At 44.7% G+C, this 26598-nt stretch overlaps 1 protein-coding gene and 2 pseudogenes across 1 annotated transcript; all 3 read left to right on the forward strand.

Annotated features, from left to right (window-relative positions):
- Positions 1-3204: 3204 nt before the first annotated feature.
- LOC109481968 lies at positions 3205-10699 on the forward strand (annotated as a pseudogene).
- A 1171-nt stretch (positions 10700-11870) lies between these two features.
- On the forward strand, positions 11871-18880 carry LOC109481969 (annotated as a pseudogene).
- A 1692-nt stretch (positions 18881-20572) lies between these two features.
- LOC109482021 (neurexin-4-like) lies at positions 20573-25066 on the forward strand. The gene is made up of 8 exons (XM_019784659.1): positions 20573-20604; positions 21288-21416; positions 21843-21932; positions 22184-22348; positions 22678-22812; positions 23231-23385; positions 24035-24164; positions 24867-25066. The coding sequence occupies exons 1-8, from the start codon at positions 20586-20588 to the stop codon at positions 25043-25045; spliced, it is 1002 nt and encodes a 333-aa protein (XP_019640218.1). The 5' UTR covers positions 20573-20585; the 3' UTR covers positions 25046-25066.
- Positions 25067-26598: the final 1532 nt, after the last annotated feature.

A 26598-nucleotide genomic window follows, 5' to 3' on the forward strand; every position in this document is an offset into this window, starting at 1 on the left:
CGGGTTAAAGATGGCGACCGAGTGTTATTGTTGTTGCTGTAGTCCTGGCAACGTTACTTGTTGTCACGACAACTATAGTCGTTTTTGAGTGGTGGAAATGAAACGACCGTATTCAGACTTTTTAGTCGTTACTCAGTCGTGAATTAGTCGTCGCGATGGATATGGTCGTGAACTGGTCTGGATATTAACTATATACGACTAATACCAGTCCAGTTTACGTCCACCAAAAAGCAATGGGCAAAATGTACGACCAAAACACTACCGATTTCAGCCTATCCATTCAACACGACCAACGACCCATTTCACCCCCAAGTCAGACCGATCAACGACCTGCCCGTGCACTGTGATGCATCTGGCGTCAGCAATGACATTATATNTACATGGGCTGACGTCCCTGTACCTGTTCCTGAACTTGTTCTCTGGTTTTCGCGCACACTTCAACGTGTGGTTGTGCTCCGCCGCCTCCTGACGTATACCCTGTGTAAACAACAACAAAAACACTGGTCACGTGAGGTCAAGGGAAAAACATGTGAAAACTGATGTCAATTCCATATTCTATGTAACAATACTCATACAGGACTGGAAATACCACCTGCATGTGCAGGTTAGTGTAGGTAAAAATGGAGCTGTGCAGGTATTTCTGATGTCTACCTGCACCTAACCTGTACTGTTCCATGTACTGGGCACATGCGGGTTGGCGCAGGTAAAATTGGAGCTGTTCAGGTATTTCTGATGTCTACCTGCACTGCTCAATGTACTGGGCATATGCAGGTTAGTGCCGGTAAAATTGGAGCTGTGCAGGTATTTCTTGGTCTTAGAAAAAAAGATTTAGATCTTTCAACAGTTAACTTTCTCTCTTCTTTGGTAACATTTTGACACAAGCCTTAAGTTTGTTTAATACAGGTTATATGGCAGCAAAGAAACTTTTTACACACAAAGAACAGTCATTCAAAATAATGTTCCCCCAAACCTTTGCAGTATTACTATTATTATGATATTACCTCCTTTAGTTGTATCACATTCCTACCAATGTAAAACAATAGCACATAAGCATTTACATACACCTGATAGGTTTGTATTTGCACAGTATGCTTGTAGTTGTACTATGCCATGCCATGGCAAATTCACTGCTCAGTGCTCATGTTAGTTCCAGTTCCTGGAAAAGTCGTGCTGTCTTTTTGTTTAACGTTCTCCCAGTTACCTGGTAACTACCGTAACTCGGCTGTTATTTTCAACATATGTTTGACTTTTTACTTACAAGTTTCCACCTTCACATAAAGGTACTGTATATATATATATACAGTACCAATTTCCAGCAGCAGCAGGGCTCGAAATACTTTTTCTGCATACTTGCACAGGTGCAGCTAACACTGAACCTGCACGTGACAAGTTTTACCTGCACCACTGACTCAGGTGGTGGGAAAGGAGGTTTTGGCAGTGTTTAAACTCTAAAGTTCGTGGTTCAACTAATTCTGTAATACAAAAAAAAAAAAAAAAAAACAGCAAACATTTCAAGATACACAGTACTGCACGGGCTACGTAATTTTCAAGAGCCTCTCATTTTACCCTGCAGCAGAGTACAGAGATTAATGGACATCATTAATTATTCATCTGGAAACGTCTACATCAGTGACACAGCTAGATCAGATTGAATTTTCGTAAAAAGATTAAGCCTGTCTACTATAACTTATATAGAATAAGTTATAAAAGTATTTCTATGTCTGGGACTTGTAATACATATAGTATATTGCTTTTATTCTGGGACTGTTTAAACTTTTTTATATATATATATATACCAGGGTTCTTTCCAGAATTTTTTTCACAGCAAAGGTATATACTAGTAGTAAAGTACAGAAAGACAACTTTCCTATCCCAAAGACCACAGTAGGGGTCTGGTATTCTTACAAAAAAAAAACTTATAACCCCCTAAAGCAGTATTTGCTGCTTATTGTGGGATAACTTTTGTAAAGTTATGGTTTCTCTCTGTTTTAGCTTCATCATAGGCAGCACCACTTTGCCTTTACCCTGGTAGTACACGTGGGCATCACAAAATTGCATCCCTGACAGTGTCAGTAATTGCAGGGCGTCTAATTACCTCCATTCTTCCCATAATTGGTTTGATTGACGTCATGCCATCATAGCCGTCCAACTACTAGTACATCAAATTGTATCCAAGGGGGAGCTAGGGTTAGGATACGGCTTACTTAGGATACGCTTTGGCTTACTTTTTGACGTGTTTGTGCTAAATTGTAGGGCATTTTTATTGCGCTTTCTATTTTCTAGTGGTATCTTTTTTTACACCAGCCTAACCTTGGAGTGGCATATAGGATACTGTCTGGGCGATTTCTTACTGTCTTTCCAATTTGATGTATTGTAGCAACCGAGAGATCCATTTGATTTGGCAGCGGTGAAACAGGAACAAATGTGCTCAAGGTGTGAGAGTCTTAAACACCAGGTCAACGACTTAACGCCCACTGTAATGGACTGCGTTTGCAAAGGTATGAAAGTTATCGCCCCTACAATGGACAGCCTTCCAGAGGTGTGAAATTTAAGACTTCAAAGACACATACTGACCGAGATATGACCACCAACCTTACTGTCCAATACTTATAGCATGATTGCCAGTCGACAGACCAGCCTATAGCTCACTTCTGTAATAATTTGTGACTGGGACAAAAAAAGCCATTGCATTCAACATTCAAGAAAACATATGATTTTTTCTAAGTGCTTAGAACCCTTGCCCAGATATTTAAATGATAGGGAAAACTGGAAAAATACAGCCATAAATTTAAACATTTTGGCTGTTCTAAACTTAACTGTAGCCTAATGACAATGACATGTACTACTGTGTGTTTATTTGTGTACAACTGAGGTCTAATTATTTTTCTAGCACAAGCAGAAAATACTATATATGTAAGTTATAAAATCCTGATGTAGAACGCAGTCCGTTTGCAGAAAATACATATTTTTGCACGCTATGGAGCACAAGTACTAAGTACTAGAGCACCACCAATTCGTTTTACCTTAGCTGACTTCGTTTTTCCTTGATCTTTATCATAAACTTGCTGAGAAACCCGACAGATGATGACGCAGGGTCCAGCAACGGCCTAAAGAAGCCGGCCGGAGACTGTCCACCCACGGACTGGTCAGCCGGAGAGCGGCTTGACCAAAAATCCTCCTGAGCTGAGGAGAGCTGGCTCACCTGATAAACCTGCCCCCACGCGCCGGTTTTGTCGATCTCCCGGAACTCCGCCTCCATGTCTGCACGGCAGACCTCTGCCTTACATCCGCCTGTAGCTGCAGAACCGCCTCCTTCTCTCCCGTTCTGGCGCTGATTTTCTTGAGAGACGGAAAGTGAAAGTCGGCCTTTTCCTTGGAAGTATAGATACCGGTAGCCTGACCGGAAATGGCGGCACGGGAAGAACGCATGCGCCAAAATCTCGTTCCCAGGTGTCTAAAAGTTTAAAGGTCATATGTTCTCGTTCTCAGGGCAACTCTCGTTCCCAAGATTAAAACAGACAACTCCATTGCAAATAATATATCTAAAAGTCCGACGCACAAAAATAACATCTGCGAAGTTTTGTACGATACATGATGGCTGGTAAAGGTACATTTCTGTATTTTGGGTATGGTAGTAACCTGCTGAAGGAAAGGATACAGATCAACTCTCCAACTGCCCAGTTTAAGGCTATTGGAAAAGTACAGGTGGGTAACATTAACGCTTAACGTTATATCATGGAGGTAAAAAAAATCCCACTTCCATCGTCATATTTCATATCATCATAACGGGCCCGTTAACGTTGTTTTATATACATAGGGAAGTCTGGCCGCTAAGACTGTTTCCCAGGCACCATTTTGGTTACCATAGCAATGTTATTTGTATCTGTATCTCCTAGTATCTGTATCCGTATAGCTGGTATAACCACCTTCCATCTGAAAAAATACTGCACAAACATTTCTACAATTACCAAATGTCCTTTTAAGCAAAAGTTACCAGAAGGATATGTCTATGAAGTGTCTGTGGCCGAGGAACACTGAGTCTACTATATTGTTTGTTTGTTTGTTTGTTTGCTTTTTTACCGCTCTGGTCGGTGCTCTGCTCGTGCAAACCAGGTTTAAAAATACACAGAAACAAACATTCTTACAAAGACCAAGTAGGTTACTATATACTTCATGATGCCATGTAGTTTTTAATCTGTTGTATATGTTGTAAGACCATCCGTCTCAGCGGCTGGCCGACTTCAGGCAATGGCGCCGCAGGTCATGCGCGTTCCGGCTCTTGGTTGGAGAGTTTCGCACACTATCGCGATCTGCGCGTTTGCGTCTTCAAATGATGGCATGCGCCAGGCTCCCGATGATGCGCCGCCCTTAATATGGCGATCTCGGATCTGCGCGTTTCCACTCTCACACGGTGGACAAAATCGAACACATATGGCGACTTGCGCGTTTGCGCGCTGAGTTGGCCAAAATCGACATGCGCATGATACGGTGAATTTCTCCAAATCGCATCATGACCTAGGTAGCTCGGAGCAGGCAGACGAAGGTAAACATGACATCTCTGTAAAAGCAGACCCTCCTTGCCTTTCCAGGACTACCGACTGGGTTTCTATGGCTCCTCGATCCGGTGGGGAGGAGGCGTGGCCACCATCGACCACACCCCTGGCCACACCCTGTGGGGCGTGGTCTGGCAGATCAGCGTAAAGAACCTGGAAGCCCTCAACAGGTGAAACATTTTCTTGTGTGATATCTGTAAATGAAAAACCCAATTTATGCAGCAGGAGGAAGGTTAATCTTCTGCATATAGAATTATTGATGTCTAACTTCTTAAAAGCTCCTTGGTTCTTCTACATACAGAAGACTAACGTTCGTCCTGCTGCTTGGAAGAACCCAGTGCCCTTTTTGAGAAGAGTTGGGCAGTGTGCTTGGTTGAAAAAGCAAGCCATAGCAAAGCTGCATTGTACTGCTATTTACATGTGTATTTCAACAATCATCATACTCCAACTCAAGTTTGGCTGATTTACCTGTCTATCTAAAATGTGACAAACAAATTTTGTTCTGCACAATTTCTCTGTCAAGATATATTTGTTTGGATTGTCGACGTATTGACAAGTGGCATTTGTTACATGTCTCAGGCTTTTTTGTTTCTTTTCTATCTTCCAGACAAGAAGGTGTGAAAGGCAACGATCAAGGCAAGTACAGGCCGGTAGAACTGTCTGTGGAAACCTCAGCAGGTGAACATCTCACCTGTAGATCCTACCAAATCATAGACACCAGTCAACCCAAGCCTCCCTCCCCGCAGTACATGGAGGTTCTGCTAGGAGGCGCTAGACAACACGGACTTCCTGAGGAGTACTTACATTGGGGAGATGTCAGAGATTCAGACTAATGGCTTCAAGGGACAAGTCCGCGGATCCAGTGGGGGGCGACTGACCAAACACAAATCGAAGAAAAAAACATAACCCAAAGCATAGAAAGGACGCCTATATGGTTTATCAAGTTTTTTTGTTTATTTTTTATTTGCACATGCTTATAAAATACAAAACAATACAGAAAGTAAATATAAAAATCGAACGAAGCAGAATATAGCTAGTAGTGATTAACCTAAACAGAATGGATGTGCTGGAGGAGGAAGAAGCCTTATGGCTTATTCTTGTCCTCCTCCAAAACAATTAAAAGCATAATAATGATAATAACAATAATAATAATAAGGGTAAATAAACAACATATGAAACATAGCATCAAGTAAACTCATTTCCCATAACAAAATTAAATGGTGATATTACAAATTTAAAGAACGATGGCAATATTGTACATTCGGATTTGGTGAAATAGGTAATTCAAGGTGACTATAGGTGACTAGGATGATTTCTGAGATAATTTTTCAGCGTACTCTTAAACAGCAGAAATGAAGGCATTGATTGAATAAAGACTGTCCCATATTGTGACACATTTGTATTTTACTAAGGACTGTGCTAATGAAATGCGGGCGAAAAAGTGGAATATGGAGTTGATTTCTTTGCCTGGTGGTATAGCTATGTACGAGTGAATTGGGGGTTAGGAGGTTATCAAATATATTATTAGGGAGATTATTGGAAAGGAATTTAAATGTGAACATACTAATTTGTAATTTATTGATGGATATTTAATATTTTCAGTTCGAAATAAAGACGTGTGTCGTAACCAGTGATGCCTTTGATTTTCCCAATAATACCAATTGTTTTAGCAACTTTTTTTTACTGATAACTGGTTACGACCAGTTCTTACCGGACACTTATCACGATAGCCGGGGCGAGGTAGCGCCGCGCACATGTTAATAATAATCCAGATTTCACACCATGAAATTAGCGGGCACGCCCCGCCACGCCTAGACTCAATTGTTTGTTTGTTAACGCACTACTGTAAATCCCTAGCCTTTGCGCCTCCCATCGTATTTTTTATAAACTACGCCGAGCTAACTTTTCCGTGGTCCAGCCACTAACTCGACGTACCGGCAAATTGCCAGTTTCGTGATCTGTGTGATCTCGTTCCCAAAGCATAGTGCAATTCATACGCTGGGAACGAGTGCCATACGTCACGGGTCGGAGGTCACGGTGTATTTTTACACGGTAGCTAACAGTCGAACCGCAGGTCACCGTAGAACGCGTTATTCTCTAAGATACGGCGTTTGCCGGGTCACGATTTGACCCCGTTGCATGGGTGTAAACAACTGCCAATAGTGCAGCAAAAAGACCTCAGACCTACACAATGTTTACATTTTTTCACATCTACAGGATTTGCCCAGTACAACCATGTAGATATTTCTTGTATTGCAAAATGACAGCGAGCGCTACGGCCTTCCAAAAATTAGCAATTTTTGGTCATTTTATTTGTGCTTGTCTTTTTCACTATTTAACTGGATCCCGTTAGCTAATACCACAGTGTGATAGCCCACTTCTTTACCTTTACATTGATACCAATGACCCCTGGCAAATTTTATGGCAAACGGGTTTGCCCCCAAAAAAACTGTGACGATGCGCACATCGCGGTGGTCAAATTTAGCCCAGTTGTAAGCTACTGACACACACCATCCTGAGTCTCCGCTACATTTTGATACATTTCGCGTATTTGTCATAAAATTCGTTTCTTGGTATGAGAAACTGTATGAATGTGGCTACCACATGCAATGGGCTGTTCCAAAAAATAAAGGCAGAGGGGGGGTGGAAGAGCTTGGATTTTCTATTTTCTGACCCCCCTTTCATTACTATCCGAATACCTTGACCCCCTTTCATTTCATCCATATCCAGGTGCCTTGACCCCTTAAAAATGTTATCCAAACGACTTGACCCCCTATAATTTCATCCAAATCCAGGGTGAACCCCTCTCAATCCAAAATCCACACCCACTAACCCCCTTAAGTAAAATCCGACCTCTTCCACCCCCCCCTAAATTTTTATTTTTTGGAACAGCCCAATATAATAAGTGATATGATAACATTCAATTATATACAAAAAGAGGAATTTAATACAAGGTTCTGACCATTCAAAAATCGTCAAATTTGAAGTCAATCGGTTTCGAACTCCTGCGTTCGATCCATGGAACCTAGGCAGCGCGTTCCATTTTTCGCGCCGCCAACAATGTTGCAACTTTCAACCGCTGTTTGCGAAAGTTCATAAAAAGAAGGAATCAAGTTTTTTCATCACAAACAGACTTTCTGAAACCCATTCCAAGTCAGACTTATATCATGAAGACGCTAGAGAAAGTGGGATTCATGTGCAACTATACCAATGTCAGTACATCTTCCCGATGTTTGTATATTTACAGTAACAGGTCATAGTGTCCGATTTCTCCTTCAAAAATTAGGTCATGAAAAATCAACCTGTTGTTGTATTTGTTCATGCCCAAATTCCTTCTCTTCTGTTTTCATCCGTAAAGTGGGTATCGTTTTGAAGCTTACTATTTGGTCAATATTCTTTCACTTTCTTTTTTGTTCTATATATCTTTTAACTGAACATTTTTAAAGGCAAAAAAACTGTAAAGAAATTACACTTTTCTCAAGGTCGAGCTGCAATACACATTGTGCAATTTCAAAACTAAGTACACAGGTGTCAAGCCAACATAATTATATTTCAGCCACATCTTACATTACAGGTGTATTGGTTAGAACTAGTTGCAAAAGCTTGAGATTCGAACAAAAATCGTTGAGAATTCGACTGAATGAGCTCAACTTACTATCGGTTACTATATTTTAACAACTACAGGATCCCAAAAGAAACAACACACGATAGATGAAGGAGGGTCTATACTTTATTAAACAATACACCAAATCGACGATGAAATAGGGCAAACGGGTTTGCCCCCAAAAAAACTAAAGGGTACCTGTCTCGAGTGGAATCATCTCCATCATACACGGTCAACTTTGAAACCTCGTTTCTCCAACAAACACCACCGGTAATGTACATCTACGACCTTGAGCGTGACGCCGGCCCTTCTTACATGTCACATTAACGTATGACAAGGAAACACTTACGCAAAGCGGAGTTACAAGCGAAACAGTAAACAGTAGCAAACTCTCGCGGATTCTCGCGGATCACATTACCTTGGAAAAGAAGCGCGAGATTTAAACGAGATCTTAGAGAGAGCTGCGCAGAACCGATGCGCATAGCGGTCTGCGGTTCGACTGCTAACACGGCAACCAAAGTGGACGTACAAAAATAATATATGCGAAATTTTGTACGATGTATTATGGCTGGTAAAGATACATTTCTGTATTTTGGGTATGGTAGTAACCTGCTGAAGGAAAGGATACAGATCAACTCTCCAACTGCCCAGTTTAAGGCTATTGGAAAAGTAAAGGTGGGTAACGTTATATTTCATCATATGATATATTATCATGTTTTATACATACGCGCTAAGACAGTTTCCCAGGCACCATTTTGGTTACCATAGCAATGTTATTTGATACCATCATCCCTGGGACCCTGAGGGTCATTAGAGCTGATCTGTCTTGGCCAGAAGGTCATTAACCTAGATGAAAGCAAGGCTGAGATAAACTGTGCATGCCCTTCCAAATTTTCACACAAAAAGGCTCATTGTACTTCCCCGCAAGCCACTAGGGGGTCCAAACTTACGCCTCAATATCTATGACCCAAAACCTATTCACTATACAAAAATCCAGGCGACTGCTCTTCCAAAACTTGAACTACTGACAAACAAACTAACAAACACAAAAGGGCCGCTGCAGTGACATAGGGACCCCCATGAAGCCCATTTTGGAACTTAACCCTAGTCTCTACAATTTGGTAATTTGCCTACCAAAAATCATCCGTTTATATATACTCGAGTTATTTTGCTAACAAATGATAAACCAGAAAGGTCTGCTGCAGTGACGCAGGGACCCCCCACAAAGCCCATTTTTGCACTTGACCTTTGTCAATGCAACGGTAACCTGCCTGCCAAAAACCATGAACACTGATCCATGCCTTCAAAAGTTATGCCATTAAAATCCACAGTCTCCCACACTAAAGCAGACTGATTTTATACCCTTCTGACGAAGACAAATATCGCTGTAAAAGCAGCCCCTCATTACCTTTCCAGGACTACCGGCTGGGTTTCTATGGTTCCTGGAGCCGGTGGGGAGGAGGCGTGGCCACCCTCGACCACACCCCTGGCCACACCCTGTGGGGCGTGGTCTGGCAGATCAGCGTAAAGAACCTGGAAGCCCTCAACAGGTGAAACACTTTCTTGTCTGATATTTGTAAAATTAATGAAGAACCCAATTTATGCAGCAGGAAGAAGACTTCTGCATATAGAATCATTCTAAGCTCCTTGGTTCTTCTACATGCAGAAGTTAACCTTCTTCCTGCTGCATATCAAACCCAATGCCCTTTTGAGAAGAGTTTGGCCGGAACAAATGTGCTCAGTTGAAAAAGCAAGCCATAGCAATGTTGCATTGTAATGCTATTTATTTCAACAATCATCATACTAACTTCACCTCAAGATTGACATTTTTATCTAAAATGTGACGAACAAATTTTGTTTTGCACAATTTCTCTGTCAAGTATTTGTTTGGATTGTCAACATTTGACAAGTGGCATTTGTTGCATGTCTCACTCTCACAGGCTTTTTGTTTGTTTTCTCTCTTCCAGACAAGAGGGTGTGAAAGGCAATGATCAAGGTGTGTACAGGCCGGTGGAACTGTCTGTGGAAACCTCATCAGGGGAACATCTCACCTGTAGATCCTACCAAATCATAGACACCAGTCAACCCAAGCCTCCCTCCCCGCAGTACATGGAAGTTCTGCTAGGAGGTGCTACACAACATGGACTTCCGGAGGAGTACATTCGAGAGTTGTCCGTGATTCAGACTAATGGCTTCAAGGGACCTGTTCAGATAATGGAGGATTTAAAACAGAACAGGAACAGTTGATATGTGTGAGATTACAAATTAACGAACTTTATTGCTCGACAATCGTACATGGTACAATGTGTGGCAGTAAGACAACAATACTATAAAACCAAACTATCTTACAATCCTTACTACAAACTACTATCAAACAACATATAGAAGATGTTTGTGAATGGGGATACATGTATTTGCGTTGATAAATTCAATACACCCCAGAAAGATACTTCTCTCTGTTGGCTTGACTGCACACTTTACATTTGTATATGTAAACAGTAATGGAGATCTTGATAAAACCAAGGGGGTGAAATCTAAACTTGATTTTTAACCTCCTTGATAATACAAAGAAACAAATAAACCATTAAAACATACCTTGTACTGTATTTTGTTTAATACACATGTACTTAGGCCATGTTGATTTGACTATGTGAATGACATCCTCTGGGAACCCCAAAACTGATGCGAGTGCGCTAGCGTGCAAAAAGTTTGGAAAAAAAAAGTTGCCTTCATTATGAAATCTAAGTGGTCATGAAGGTTGAACCTTAATATGGTATGGTGTATGATAGACCCTTCATTTTCATTTCTTCACATTAAGCTTCTTTTCCTTTCACGACATTTGTATCGTTTTCCAATGGATATATTTTTTTTGCAATATGCGGCATATATTTGCTCATTTTGCAGATGCTTTGTACAATTTACAGTATGGTCTAAAACTTTTTGGGAAACGGACAAAAATTAATGTGTTTGCGGATGTCTAGCCTGGGTTCCAGACCCATAGCACACTGAACACAAAATATCTCAGTGAGCCAGGCTCACTGAGATATTTTGTGTCCAGTGTGCTATGGGTCTGGAACCCAGGCTAGCGGATGTCATCCATATACTAGTAATCAAATCAACATGGCCTAATCTAATACAGCAAAGGAAGCCTGCACCCCTCACACCCAGCAAGACATAAGGCAGCCAAAGAGTTAACTACTGTATACTAGTAATCTGATCTTGCCGTCTCCAACATATGGAATCACTCTTGTGACGACCCCCACTTCAAGTTCAAATGCACAAGGTAACGTATAAAAACAATCAAGTGGTTTCACCCTTTAAATATTCTAAACTATTACATGTACATCTAAAGAAAGACCACGGCTCATTAACTAACCATATCATCAAACCAATCAGGTTGTTGATTTTAATGTGGCTCTGTTTTGGTATTTATGGATACAGTTGGCCCGAAACCCCCTTAGAGAGCCATGACCCCACCTCAGAACAGACGATACGAGGCTACGTGTGACCTTGGCAGCTCCTTCGGGGGTTTTCCTTCCTTCAAACAAACTTCAGTTTGCAGGCGGTTCAAACACCAGTACTAGCATGCCTGTCTTCTTCTCGAAAGATTCTTACCAGACGTTGCTGGCAACTGTCAGTGGAAGGACCCGTCTCCCGTCTTGAAGATTTCTTGGTGGGCTTTGCAAAGTTTGGTTGCAGGTAAAGCCGACCACATGGAGGATATGGGTCCCACAGGTTGGTACCGTTATGTCGTCTGCTGTCTCAGGACTTTCTTTCCTAGCCTGAATGCAAGACCCATATACTTTCCTTGTGGGCATGTCTGGGGGAATGTTGGCCTTGGAGCCGGGGAACTGTGCAGGCCCTGGAAACAGTCAGGCACCCAGGCTAGACTTTTCAATACGCTCACGCCATATGTTTTACCTTTTACTCTGGTATTTGGCAGTAGGTGATTGATGTGATCCCTTTCCCAGTGGTGTATGTATGTGGTCTGAAGGCGAAGGGTTTTCTTGCAAAAAATAGGCTAGACCTTTCAATCGCGTGAACGTATTGCTACGCCCGTGACGCAAGGCGGTCGTAAAGTATTAGATTTTAATAGGGACAACGTTCCAGTACACAGTGGTTTCAGTATTTCGTAGACGCCAGTGAATCGGCCGTCTTTCAGGTCACTGAACTCTGAGAATTGTCAAGGGGCTGCAAGTGTTGTGGTACTGATCACCGGTATATGAATCTGTCTCTTCTAGGCCTACTACAGAATAAGAAGCCCTGCAAAGATTCTTTTTAAATTTATAAAGAGATTTTTGTTTTATGCCATGTGATATTTCCTACCATACGGGCCAGGGGGGTTTATTGGAAGGAAATCTACGACCAACTGTAGCTACTGTCCCGATTCTTGGGCCCCATGGAAAGAAAAGGCTTCTCATGCCAAATCCCCTGAGCTATCGCCTTACCTTAATCTGTTACCAATTAAAAAACACCCACCCCCTGATTCCTTTGCATCCGCGTGCGGTCATGTCGGTGCCGAGATTTCAAACAGGACGTGTGTTGATCCAAGGCGTCCTGTTTATCCACAGCAAAAACAGGTCTGAATAGAGTATCGTTTGTTTGTTGTTTGGCATGTCACAAGGAGCGTTCTCGCGATGGTGTAGTGCTTGTCTCTCCCAGCAAGGGAGCGTTACCTTGGCACAGTGCACAGGGTCAGGATACCAGGTGTACATGTGGAAGGAAAACTTGGCTGTCAGGTGCGAGGGTGTTAAAGGGGGAAACAGAAGTAACAGACGGTTTTTCTCTTTCCTCCTTTGCTAACAAACGAAGATAAAAAAAGGACATGCCAATGCATACCAAGGAAGACAGTGCGTCACAGTTACTAAGCAACGTATGACGACGAATGCAATAAAGATGAAAAGTGTACTCATTCCACTAATATTATCTTCTGTCACTTGTTGTTTTATTTATCTGTTACCTTCAATAAAATGATTATTGTTTTGTTTGTTTGTTTGCTTGTTTATTTCAGCATCAGGTGGCGAGGTCCCAGAGACCACCTGTTTCGCCCTTGTATCCTACGGCGACCACGACAAGGATTGGGCACTCAAGCATCTCGTTCCCAACGTAGAAAGAAACGACAATGTCGTCCGACTTTTCCTCAAAGACAGGGATTTTGAGCCAGGCGTGTCCAAACTTGACGCTTATTCCGAGATAGCCAGAAACTGTGACAAGATTATCATACTGCTGTCCCGGAGTTATGTGAAAAACGGCGCGTGTATGTGGGAGCTTGACCAAGCCCTATCGTCCGGTCACAGACTCGTTCCCATCGTTCTAAGCGACTGCGAAGTTCCGCAGACTCTGAAGCCGTTCGATCCAATGATCCACCGCGCAGGCGATGCCGACTTCTGGGAGCGACTTCGTGACAGGATCACCGAAAAGATGAAAGGTTATTGTCATTCATAGAACGTTTAGTTTATAAACATCCATGGATCCATGTCGTTATTCAATGTACTAGAATGCCAATCGTGCTTGTAACCTGATTCAAATGATTAGTTAATTTTGACGATTTAGGATTTTTAAAAGATTATCACCGCTTTTTATTGCGATTTATTTATCACGTAAATTCGGTGTTTTTTGAATTTCTTCTTCTTTCTACCCGTGTAGTGCAAAACGATGTGTAGAGTGACCCCAAAAGTATGTATGTTGGCGTAACCAAATTAAAGAAACACGTCTAGAAACACTCTAGATGTCTTACTGAAGGACAACTGGAGTTTGATAGATGTCGGTTAGCTTGAGGAATGAATCTACTCTATTTTATATTCAACACGTCTACCTGTTACCCCTTTTTCGTTTCCAGACTCTTCTATTTCAAGAGGCCGCACGACAACGTTCCCGAAGCTCCCGACAGTTCTGACGCCCAGGGCCGCCGACGTCCGTGCTGTGGTCGGGATGGTGCGGGAGTCCCGAGCGCTCCTCCCGCCGACACTGGCGGCCCGTGCCCGGGGACAGAACGTTGTTGGGATCTGGGGGGTGGGCGGCAGCGGGAAGACCGTCCTGGCGGCCATGGCGGCTCAGGTACTTACTCAGGGGGACCGGAGACAGGTGAGAGTACAGTTTGAGAGCTTCTATAAGCTATATGGGCCGTGCCCGTTCATTTCGGTCGTTTCGGATTGCTGTTATTTTCATTTTGCCTATTTGGCACATGCACAGCAAGGAGGTTTAAGTATATTTAAACCTTCTTGGGCATTATGAATGGTGATGGAATCTATTCTCAAGCTGAAAAGTTGACAGGGAGAAAAGTTAGCTGCAAATGTAAGACATCTTCCATTGACTTTCTACCATTGACAGATTGTAGGAGGAAAGACGCGTTCCTTGTAGAAATTACTAGCTTTTAAGTAATGTTTTCTTTCTTCAGGTGTTCTGGATAACGGAAGACAAAGACAACCGTGTGCTGGAACAGCTGGCCGACTTGTTTGCCGACATGACCAGCAGTTTCCTCCCCTACACAGAACTCAGCGACGTCATCAGCGTTCTACGTCACCACACGCGACAAGGACTACGTCATCGTCTTGGACGACGTCACGAATGTCGACCGTGCCAAAGACGTTATCGACGCGTTGACGGGCACGTGCCAGGTGCTTGTCACATCGCGTGACGCGCAGGTGTTCCGCGCATTGCAGGTGTCCCAGGTGCATAACCTGAAGACGTTTGATAAGCGCGAGTCGGAAGCGCTGCTTCTCAAGAAAGTCGGACTGAGCTACGCTCTGGATCCGTTCGACGAGAGGAGGGTGATGGTTGACGTCATCCTGCAGGCGTGCGGCGGGCTCCCCCTGGCGATTTCTGTGGTAGCTGCCACCATCGAAAGCCCCGAGGATGAGAACGATTGGAGAAGCACAGCAAGAGCGCTGAAAAACAGCAATGTTAGCAACGCACTGAAATGGTTTGACGTTAGCCTAAACGCGTTGACGCCAAACTTGCAACGACGTTTCCTTCTTTGTGGAATCTTTGCCGAGAATGTTGATATCCCCATGGACACACTGACATTGTTATGGCGCACAGAGGACCCAAATCTTCAGAAGTTGAATCTCAAAAGAGTGCTGGAAGTCTTTCCTCGTCTGTGTGAAGGCGGAAACCTTCTACCTATCGTCTGCACGAGATTGTGCGAGACTTTGCGAGAAGAAAGCTCGGCGAGGACGAATCTTCGGTGCACAGACATCTGATTGAGTCGTACAGAGCGAAGTTGGGAAGTTGCAATTGGGAGGACTCCTTGGACGATGGTTACTTCTTTGAACACATCTTGTATCACTTCAAACGAGCCAGAATTACAGACGGACTGATGAAGATGCTTGTGAACTACTCCTGGCTGAAAGCCAAACTGGAACGCACGAATTTCTTCGCTCTTCTGTCAGAATTCCAGGACACTGCGCTTGAATTACCCGAATCCGCTGCCCAAGTGCACGAGGCTCTTACCCTACCCGGTCGCGTCCTGTGTGAGGACAAGAATCAATTCGGTGCGCAACTTCTTGGCAGGTTGGCGGAATCCACAGACAAAGACGTCATCCAGCTTCTTACAGACATTGAAGAAAGATCTCGGGTTTCGTTGCATCCTCGTCGACAGTGCCTGACTGCCCCCGGCGGACCCACCATCAAAACCTACAGCAGGCATCTGGAGGCAGTTCTTTGCATTGTCGTGACGAATGCACCGGGGCCTAAGAGGGTCTTCATGGGGTTTGCCGACAGCACGGTCAGAGTGTGGGACATGGAATCTTGCAGGGATGTCAGCGTCCTACACGGTCACCATAGCGACGTATCCGCTTTGGCGATGAGGAAGGACGACGCGATCCTAGCGTCTGGATCGAGGGATTCCACCGTGAAGATCTGGGACGTGGATGGGCTGATCTTGCTCTGCACGCTGGAGGGGCACAAGGGTAGCGTCAACGGAGTTGCTTTTCTAGAGGACGGCACCACTCTGGCGTCCGTGTCCAGCGACCAAACCGTAAAGGTGTGGAAGCTAGACGCCTTACCAGAATCTCAGGCGTCGAATGTGCTGCTTTCGGGCAGTCCTTTGACACCTATAACCTCCATAATCTGGCCCACAAACAAGAACTTTGAGATCGAAGCCATGCCAAGACCCCAGCTTTTGTCGACGTCACCAACAGAAAGTGATGACGCCAGAGGCCTACCTGGCCCGAACACGTGGCTGTGCGTGTCGACCCTAGTGGGCCACACTGGGGAGGTGAACGGAGTGTGCGCCTTCCATCAGAACAACAGCATGGTGGCCACGTGTTCGGAGGACCACACCGTCAGACTGTGGGACCTGGACAGCCTGCAGTCGCACTGCCTGGAGGGGCACGAGAGAGCGGTGTGCGACGTTGCCATGACAACGGACGACAGGTTCCTGGTCTCGGCGTCAGGCGACAGGAAGGTGGGCGTGTGGGACGTGGAGAAGCGAGACTTGCTACACAAGTTGGTCGGCCACACGGACATGGTCGCCGCCGTCGCCATCACGCCAGACGGCGCTACACTGGTGTCAGGCGGTGGGATGGACGATACCACTATCAGGATATGGAAACTTCGGGAGGGGGATCCGGTCTGCACGTTCAGAGGCCACGGAGACGGAATAAAGGCGATAACAGTGGTAGACACTGACAAGGGAAGGATGCTCTTGTCCGGGTCTGTGGACGCTTCATGTAGAATCTGGAAACTTGAGAACGCTCCACAGGACGTTGAACCCCTCCCGGGACACGATAGTCCGGTCTACGCTGTTGCCATGACAAAAGCAGGGAGGTTAGCAGTGTCCGGCTCGCGGTCTGGTGAGCTGAAGCTGTGGAATCACAACACCGGAGAGACGGAAGCCGTGGTCAGGAACGCGCATTCAAGGTCGATTCGCGCCTTAGCAGTATCAGAGGATGAGAGCATGGTGGTGTCGGGATCTAAGGACAGAAAGGTCAAGATCTGGGACGTGAGTCAAGACACAGAGACCTCTAGCGACATCTTTAGATCGGTGCAGCCGTCCTACCTGTTCGAGAGGTGCGTCCTACGCGGCCATGTAGGGGCGGTCCAGTGCGTCGCCATCTCTCAGGATTCCAGATTGGTCGTTTCTGGGGGTTGGGACAACCTTGTCTTGTTGTGGAACGCCAAGAAGGGCAGGTGCGTTCGGAAGCTTGTCCACGTCAGCTATGGCATCATGTCGGTGGTCTTCTGTAAACAGTCTATCGTGGCATGTGCCAGGGACAATGTAGCATGCAGGTGGGATGGGCTAACTGCAGACGATCAGATCAAGCGGACTGCAGTGCGTGGTCCGGGCGCAAGGTGGCTCTCCTACCCGGCGGTGATGCTCTCCAATGAGGAGAAGATTGTGAGTGGTTGTCCCGAAGACGAACGGTTTCGACAGTGGGACAAAACGGGGCGACAGTCCTTCGGGAACTGCGGCCATCCGAGCGACTCAGTGCTGACAGCCCTGGCGGTGAGCTGCGATGGAAAGACGCTGGTTTCAGCCTCTACCGCCGGGACCATAACAGCTCTGAACTTTTCAAGTAGCAGGCAGGATGTCACGCATTATGTGACGCAAAAAGAAGTGGTGGCGCGTTCCGAGTTAAAGAAGCAGACCAGCGCGATCACTGTCTTAGAAACAGGCGCGGAAGGACACGCGGTCTTCTTGACAGGCGACGTGCAGGGAGCCGTCAAGATGTGGCACACCGACCAGGGTGCCGACGTCGTCCGCTATGTGAAGGATAGATTCGAGGTTCTCGGCGCGGCTCTGGGACAGATCACGTCGTTCTGTAACCTGTCCCGGCACCTGGCGGTCTCCGGGAGCGGCGGCGGCACCCTGGCGGTGTGGGACGTGCGCGAGCGGAGAAGGCGGGACTGCTGGGAGGCGCACGACGCTGTCGTCACCGACGTCGTCACGACGGACGGAGGGGGACGTCAGACGATCCTCAGCGTCCCGAACACGCGGCTGGTTCTCAGCGCATCCCTGGACAGAACCATCAAGCTGTGGTTTGTGTCAGCGTCGTCGTACCAACCGCTACACCTCATGTTCCTGCCACGCGATTGTCCGCCCGCTCTCAGGATTGCAGCCGCTCCGAACGGATGCCACTTCGTCACGGGCTCCGTGGACAACAAACTCCGGGCTTACGACGCGAACACCTTCGAGCTGGTCAGGGAGTACCCTTCTGACTACTACGGCGTCAACTGCGTTGGCTTTACATCTGATGGACGGGAAATAATGTGTAGCCACAGCGGTAGCTTTCTGGGCATCTGGGATTTCAACACAGGGGAGTGCGTGAGCGCAAAGAGGGACGACAACACGGCGAGGCGTTCAGGAACGTGGTGCCATTTCTCTGCAGTCGTCCCAAACCCGTCTCTCGTGGGACCTTTGGTTGTCACGGGAGACGCACAGAACAAGTTAACGGTTTTGGATTACGTAACGGGTGACGCGAAGCATCGCTTGCAAGTCCCCAGCTGGAAGTTACGTCGGTGTTTACAGGAAGTGACGTGTGTGGCGGTGACGTCAGACGGCGGGAAGGTTGTGTCAGGGTCGGCAGACAGGACGCTGAGGGTGTGGTCCGTCCTTCCGTCAGGGGAGTACAACTTACTCCGCCAGTTCACGTTTGAGCATGCGCCACTAGCGGTGGCCATCACGGACACAGGGAGGATCTGTGCGGGACTGAGTAACGGTCAGGTCTGTTTCCTCCAGCTCAGAGAACCGACAAAGACGTAAACGAAAGCCCTACAAAATACTAAATTTAAAATTCAATAGCCGATCAAGCCAGAAATATGCCAGGAGGTGAGACTAGCCTCTACCAGGCTTCGGAAGTCGGCTGAAAAGAGAAGAAATTGGCCAAATATAGAGAATTAGGCCATGTTGATTTGATTATATGGATGACATCCGCGCGCGCATGAATTTTCGGCCGTTTCCAAAAAAAAGTTTTCAACCATACTGTAAATCGTACAAAACAGTTGCAAAATGAGCAAAAATATACCGTAAGTTACAAAAAAATGAGTAAAAACTATACAATGTCGTAGAATGCCAAAATCAAACGAAAAAAGACGAAATTGTAAGGAAATGAACTTGAAGATTAGATTATTCGCCAAACCATATTCTGTCCCATTTGTTCAACCCTCATGACCACGTAGATTTCATAATGAAAACAACTTTTTTTTTTTTGCAAAACTTTTTTTTTATTCGCACGCGCGCATCAGTTTTGGGGCTCCCGGAGGATGTCATCCATATAATCAAATCAACATGGTTAACAAGCCGGGGGAGTTGGTCGGCTAGAGAGTACAGTTTCGGGTGCGACAAACTGCGCTCTCTAGCGGACCATTGGCACGTTTGGAGTTCAGTCTTATAACCTTATTTCAAATTCATCGCGCTTCATTCAAATTCACAGTACTTTGAAATGTTTAGAGTCCAGTTATAACAGAAAATGTGTTATATTTTAAAAAACCAAAGAGTGGTTCATAGACTTGATGTTTGTTTTGTCTACATTTATTCGGTTTTTGTGTTAAGATTTACTTATCGTATAACAGGTAGTGGCATACGCACATGTAAAGTATATTTTACATACAGCAGCTCAACTCATTGTTCTGGAGGCTGTTGCTCCCAAGTTTTTTTTGTGCTTTATAAATAATAAATAGAAAACACCATCAAAGTTTTACTCAGACTGATGATTTTTATCGTAGAATACGATTTTACTTATTGTTTTAGAATATCACAAATGTTATTTCTATCAAAGGATAACAACATTTCATTTTAAGCATTACGTTTTTTTCAAAAACAAGCAGATATTTCAATCTGTGAAATCGGTCTGCCATGTACGCATGTATATGTAAAAAAGTTTGGGTCCCAATCTACTCTTAAAACAAGCTGGTTTGCTGTAGAATATACTTAATATGTATTCACGACATTTGCTTCGACTGGAAGGCGACGTACGTACATTTCTAAGCGCTTAGACCCGGTTGGTGTGGTATCGTCGTTCAGCTGCCCAGGGACCTGACAAGTGGCGTCATGTTTGGACGACAGAAGCAGCCCAAGGCTGAGGACATAGCAGGTAGGGTGTCTCTGTATCTTCATCTTGAGTACAAAATGTACCACCAAATAACCCCGCGAGGGTTACCGTTAGGGGGAGAGGAGGCCCGGGCTAGGACGGGCAGGCCGCCGGCCCGGCCCGGGACGACTCAACATTGAGAGCCATATTAACTACCGGGCCGGGCAAGGAATTCCACTGTTAAGCAGCAATTTGATGGCTGAAATTTTTTTATTCGCCACTGACGCCCGCGCGTACTAGTTTGGTGGTGTTCAGAGGATGTCATCCATAAAATCAAGTCATTGTGGCGTAAGGCTATGAGCATATCTTAAATTTCCTGCAGGCACGACACCCAAGTCTCAGTCTCAGACTGATTGGAGCTCAGTTGCGGACGCCGCCGCCAATATACCCAACCCCATGTACCCCTCTCGAACAGGTAAAACGATTTCCTCGTCTTAGTATCTTGAGAGTTTATCTTTGTTGGTAGAAGTCATCATGAGGCACGTTTAAACTACGTTACTGTAATTACTAACGCAAGAATTGGACTTATCAAGGAACGAGCGTGTGTTTGTGTGTGTGTGTGTTTGTGTGTGTGTATGTCAACACGATACTCAAGAAGGCCTTGATGGATTGTCTTGATATTTGGCAGGTGGGTAGGTCTTGATGAGACCTCGAAATGATTAGACATCCTAGATGCGCCACAGAAAAACCGCGCGTCGGTGGCGCCGACCTGTTTGCACGCATTAAAAAATGTGTCGTACAGCTCGCGCCGCGCGTCGAGTGACGTCCGACAGATATATTTTGACCCGTGTAAACCGGGCAGAGTGTGAGTGATAAATTAGACCCCGAGGTGCTAACTCTGTAACGTCGACGTCAGGGGTTTCTGGCTTCCCCCAGCCAAAGGGAATATTGTGTCGAGCTAACCAAGATAATTCAGTGGGGCTAATTAACTCCTGGCGTAAGAAAAACTTTATTAGCAAAGCTCCTACAGGCCTAACACTCCCAACGGGCGGTCAGTTCAGCAGTGGAGCTGGGCGGGGGAAAAGACAGCCTGCCCCAACCACGATGGACAGGATACCAGGCATGGGATACGAAAGAAATGATCTGTTGTTCTTACAGGTGCATCCAACGATGCGGATGCGACAACAGAGAAGAAGAGATATCGATGTTGGGATTTAAGCAAGAAGATGTTGAAGATCGCCGGCGTCATTATCATACTCCTATCATTCTCTCTGCCATATTTTGCAGGTTAGCATATGTATTATGCATGCCTTCGCAAAAGGAAAACGTATTGTTTTTGCTCAGTTTCTTCCACCTCTATTCCGTCTCCAAACAAACAAAGTCAATGACCTGGACCAGGCGTCTGTAACCATGGTATTAGGTGAAGTGACAGGCACCCTGTGGTGTAGGGTTACATTTTGTAGCAGGACAGATTTTGATGGGCTGGTCACCATATAATTTAGATGAATGTGTTTGAATAAAAATATACAGAGCAGAAGTTTGTTAGGCTACACAGTACACTATCAGTATGTGAAAGTAAACATTATGCATTTGCTTTGTAAATGCTACCTTTCTAGTGAATGGTTTATTTTTTTTGTCTATCATTACATTTCGTAGCGATACTGTGAAACGCAGCAACCTTATATTTCTCTCTCTCTCTCTTCTTTAACGCAGTCAAAGTCAGCAAACAGATGACGGAACTTTCTTCGGTGATGGATAACCGGTTCAACACGATGGAGGTGCGACAAAAAGAACTAGAAGAACGTGAGTATCACACCATCATAAAACAATTATGTCTGTATCTATTTGAATTCCAAAAACACAATCCACATAATACATTACATCACACATTTATTACACTAAGTATAAATACAATTGCAAAAGCAATTGATAGAATTTTGTTTATTAGCATACAGACGAACCGCTAAGACTAGGCTGGGCCATGTGTTAAGCTGGACCATGTGAAGGTAAGCATTATGCACTTGCTTTGCAAACGTTGCGTTTGTTTTCCTTAGGGGCACAAGGGATGCCTGGACCGCCAGGAAAAAGGGGGCCTATGGGGCCAGCCGCTCGTGGTCCTATCGGGCCACCTGGGCCACCTGGCCCACAAGGGATAAGGGGGCCAACTGGGCCTATTGGTCCGCAAGGTCTACCTGGAGCACCTGGAAAGGGCAATGCAGGTAAGAAACAAGTTCTCTCTGTGTACAAAATTATAACATTCAAATTCATTTATTACCTTCACCTTTGCATGTGTATATGTGGTTTAGCATGATAACTCAAGAAGGTTTGGATGGATTGTCATGAAACTTGGTATGAGCTTAGGTCTTGACCTCTTGAAGAAACGATTACACTTTGGTCTACCTGGCGGCTTTCCTTGGTACTACAGCAGAAAAATCCTGTTTCAACTTTTCGTGTAATCAGGACATGATAGGGTCATCATTTTTGAGTGCATGTAAAGAATACAACAATTTTTTATCTAACCTCAGTACACATGTATTCTCATGAATAGACTACCTGCCATCCAACTGCACTGAAGTGGCAGAAAGAGGTGTAGTTAACAAGATGCGCTACGTCATCGACCCAGACGGACCCGGACGTGGCGTCCTGCCGATGCATGTTCAGTGTGACCATGAGGGCGGAACAGGTTAGGAGAAAAAAATATCCGAAAAGTGTGTTGACAAGTCAGATCAAATTTAGAAGACCTCTGACAATTTAACATTAGGTGGATTTCGAGCCCTGTTTAGTGGTGACCACAAACACACACATACAAACACACAGTCACACATCACACACACGCGCACGCACGCACACACACGACACACAGTGACACACACACAGACACGACGCACAGTAACACACACACACACTCACACACACAGACGCACACACATACACTCACACAAACACACACAGTGACACACACACACACTCTCACAGACACACTGTGACACACAAACACACACAGACACACACACACACACACACACACACACGTGTACATACACACTCACGCACACACATATACTGCAGCCTGCTAACTATATTTTTCATTGCAATTCAAGCAATTACCCTGATTGGCCACGACAGTGAGGCTCGGACCCGTGTGGAAGGGTTTGAGGATCCAGGAAGCTACTCCAAGGACGTGACATACTGGAACACCATGGAACAAGTGAGGGCTGTGGTGGACCAGTCAAGCTCCTGCAAACAGCACATCAAGGTAGGCCACACTGACTTCATTCTATGGATGACGGTTGTTTTTTTTTTTATATGGAAGACCCCAAAACTAATGCAAGGGGGCTAGTAAAAAGAAGTTCAGCTGAGAAAACAGCAGGAATACAAAGCTGGTACATGTAATTTGCAGTTGTACATGACTTCTTTTGCAACATGCCGGCACATGCTGGCCTTTTGTAGTATTTATGAGTCCGTGTCGTACTGAGTTATAGAGTTCCGTGGAGCCTCGGTAGCCTGGTGCTGTCCTCCTTAGTTACAGCTGGCTCTCTATTGCCGGTGCCATAACTACTAATTATATAAGCTCAGAAAATATAGTCCAGTGTTAGTGAACCAAGGATCGAGAAATTTACAAACTCGTTTTTCCCTACAACTCTTTGTAGAATGGAACTTGCTGCCACCAAGTACAGTAGGGACATCCTCACTAGTAGTAGAAAGGTTACATTTAACAGGTTGTGCGGTGTAATACTAGTATAATTAGCTGCCGCCATGCCGTGTACCTGCGCCTGTTGGTGTGTTACGCCTAAGAGCGGTTATACAATATACTGGTAACAGAGATACTGAAATATACTTATGCTATGGCATTGCACAGCTGATCATGATATCCAGCTAATAATTGCACAAATGCGCTTTTCCAGTATGAATGTTGCGACTCATTCTTTTGGGACGGTCGATGGTATGCCTGGTGGGTGACTTGGGACGGTCGCCAGGCTGACTACTGGGGAGGTGCCAGTCCTGGCAGTGGGAAGTGTGCCTGTGGACAAACAGGTAATTATGTTTACCTTCGCAGAAGGAAAACATATTGTTTTTGCTTCCTCTTCGTCCTTGTCCAGACAAATCAAGTCAATGACCTGGGCTAGGCGTCTGTCACCATGGTAACTAGCATTGTAGCAGAAACCCTGTGGTGTTGGGTTACATTATGTAGCAGGACAGGGCAGTGTGGGTGCTCACCATTACTCTCCAAGCAGAGGTTTGGGGTAATTTTGGGCGTGTTTTTAAGGCTTTTTTTTATCGGGGGTTTTTTTGCACTGGAATTTTTTTTCACCCAACACAACAAAAAAATTCCAGTGCAAAAAAGAAACCCTGTTAAAAAAGCCTAAACACACACACACACACACACACACACACAAAAGAACAAAAACAAATCCCAAACCTCTGTTTGCAGAGTAGCTTACCATACGAATGTGAGTAACAATAGACAGAGCAGTACTCGTAGTTTGTTAGGCTAGACCAATTGTGAAGGCATAACATTATGCATTTCCTTTGCTTTCTAGTTGTAACTTTTATCAGGCATCAACCAGTTTACGTAATAGGCAGTTTGGGGTATTATTATAGTAATAGGCAGATTTTCTCTGTGTCCACATTTCAAAGATAGCATTTACAGAGCTGATTTTCCCTGTCCTGATATACTACTTTTCTTCGACACCAACAAATTCAGTCTTCTCATATTGTTCTCTCCCCGCACCACAGGCACATGCTATAATGGTGGTAGATGCAACTGTGATGCCAATGACCGCACTTGGCGTGAGGATTCTGGGTTCCTGTCTAACAAGAATGACCTGCCGGTCACCCAGCTCAGGTTCGGGGATACTGGTGATTCCAAGGAAGAAGGATTCTACACCCTTGGGAAACTCATTTGCTATCCCTGAGTCTCTCTCTCTCACTCTCTCTCTCTCTCTCTCTCTCTCTCTCTCTCTCTCTTTCTCTCTCAGTCTCTCGCTATCCCCTCTCTCTTTCTTTCTCTGTCGGTCTCTCTCACTCTCACACTCTCACACACTCACGCTCTCACACTCTCACACTCACTCACACTCGCACACTCTCACGCTCTCACACTCACACTCTAACACACTCACGCTCTCACACTCTCTCACGCTCTCACGCTCGCACACTCTCACACTCTCTCACACTCTCACGCTCTCAGGCTCTCACGCTCTCACACACTCACGCTCTCACACACTCACACTCACTCACACTCTCACACACTCACGCTCTCACACTCTCTCACACACTCACGCTCTCACACACGCTCTCACACTCACTCACACTCTCACGCTCTCACACTCACTCACACTCTCTCTGTGAGGGCTCGAAGTACTGCATGCATGTGCACCTCAGTGCATCCAAAATTATTGGAGCTGTGCGCCCAATTTTGCTGTGTTCTATTTGCATCCAAATATTTTTGTAGGTTTACGCATGTATTTTTTTAGGAAACGCATGCAACCAACGTATATGTCAAGAAATGAACTGCTTTGTGCAGAGCCTAATTATGTTTACCTTACTCAGTTTCTTGCATAAGGTTAATGACCTGCACCAGTCGGATGTCACCACGGTAACTAGTGTAGTGTTATAGCAGACACCCTGTAGTATTGGATTACATTATGTAGCGCAGTAAGGGACAGTTTACCATGTTAACATGAATGTGTTTGACCATGATGAGTAAATATATACAGAGCAATGGTTTGTTTGGCTACACCATGTGAAAGTAAACATTATGCATTGCAAATGTTTTGCAAATGTTACCTGCTTTTTAGTCCCGCATTATATTAACAGTAAATGATACAAGGCCTAAGGTGTCAATGATACTCGTAATTGAAGTGTTACATCAGAAAATGTGTTATATTTCAAACTAAAGCAAAGAGTGGTTTATGGACTTGATGTTTGTTTTGTCTAGATTTATTCGGTTTTTGTGTAAAGATTTACTTATTCATCGTATAACAGGTAGTGGCATACGTACATGTAAAGCATTTTACATACAGCAGCTCAACTCATTGTTCTGGAGGCTGTTGCTCCCAAGTTCCTTTTTTTGTGCTTTCCAAAATAAATAATAAATAGAAAACACCATCAAAGTTTTACTCAGACTGATGAACAATTTTCATCGTAGAATACGATTTTACTTATTGTATTAGAATATCATAAAAGTTATTTCTATCAAAGGATAATAACATTTCATTTTAAGCATTACTTTTTCATGTTTTGCGCCAAAGCAAGCAGATCGATATCTTTCAATTATTTGTGTAATCGGTCTGTCCTGTACGCTATTCATCTGGCGGAGGTAAAAAAAAAACGTATCTCTTTCAGAAGAAATGATTTTTGTTGAATGTGTGACTTTATTTGCTGTTGAAAATAGTTTTATTGTTAGTTTTCTTGGAAGAAATCCTGTTGTGTGACCGCGGTCAGTCGCCGAATGATGCCGAATGCATTC

This window comes from Branchiostoma belcheri, unplaced genomic scaffold (genome assembly GCF_001625305.1).
Source record: "Branchiostoma belcheri isolate BF01 breed outbred unplaced genomic scaffold, Haploidv18h27 scaffold59, whole genome shotgun sequence".
Lineage (NCBI taxonomy): Eukaryota > Metazoa > Chordata > Leptocardii > Amphioxiformes > Branchiostomatidae > Branchiostoma > Branchiostoma belcheri.

Excerpts from the sequence above, each read along its gene's own strand:
- LOC109482021 (XM_019784659.1), top strand. Across the intron at positions 21,417-21,842 it reads CTCTCTGCCATATTTTGCAG|TCAAAGTCAGCAAACAGATG; the intron begins GTTAGCATATGT and ends TCTTTAACGCAG. Across the intron at positions 22,813-23,230 it reads TGACCATGAGGGCGGAACAG|CAATTACCCTGATTGGCCAC; the intron begins GTTAGGAGAAAA and ends TTGCAATTCAAG.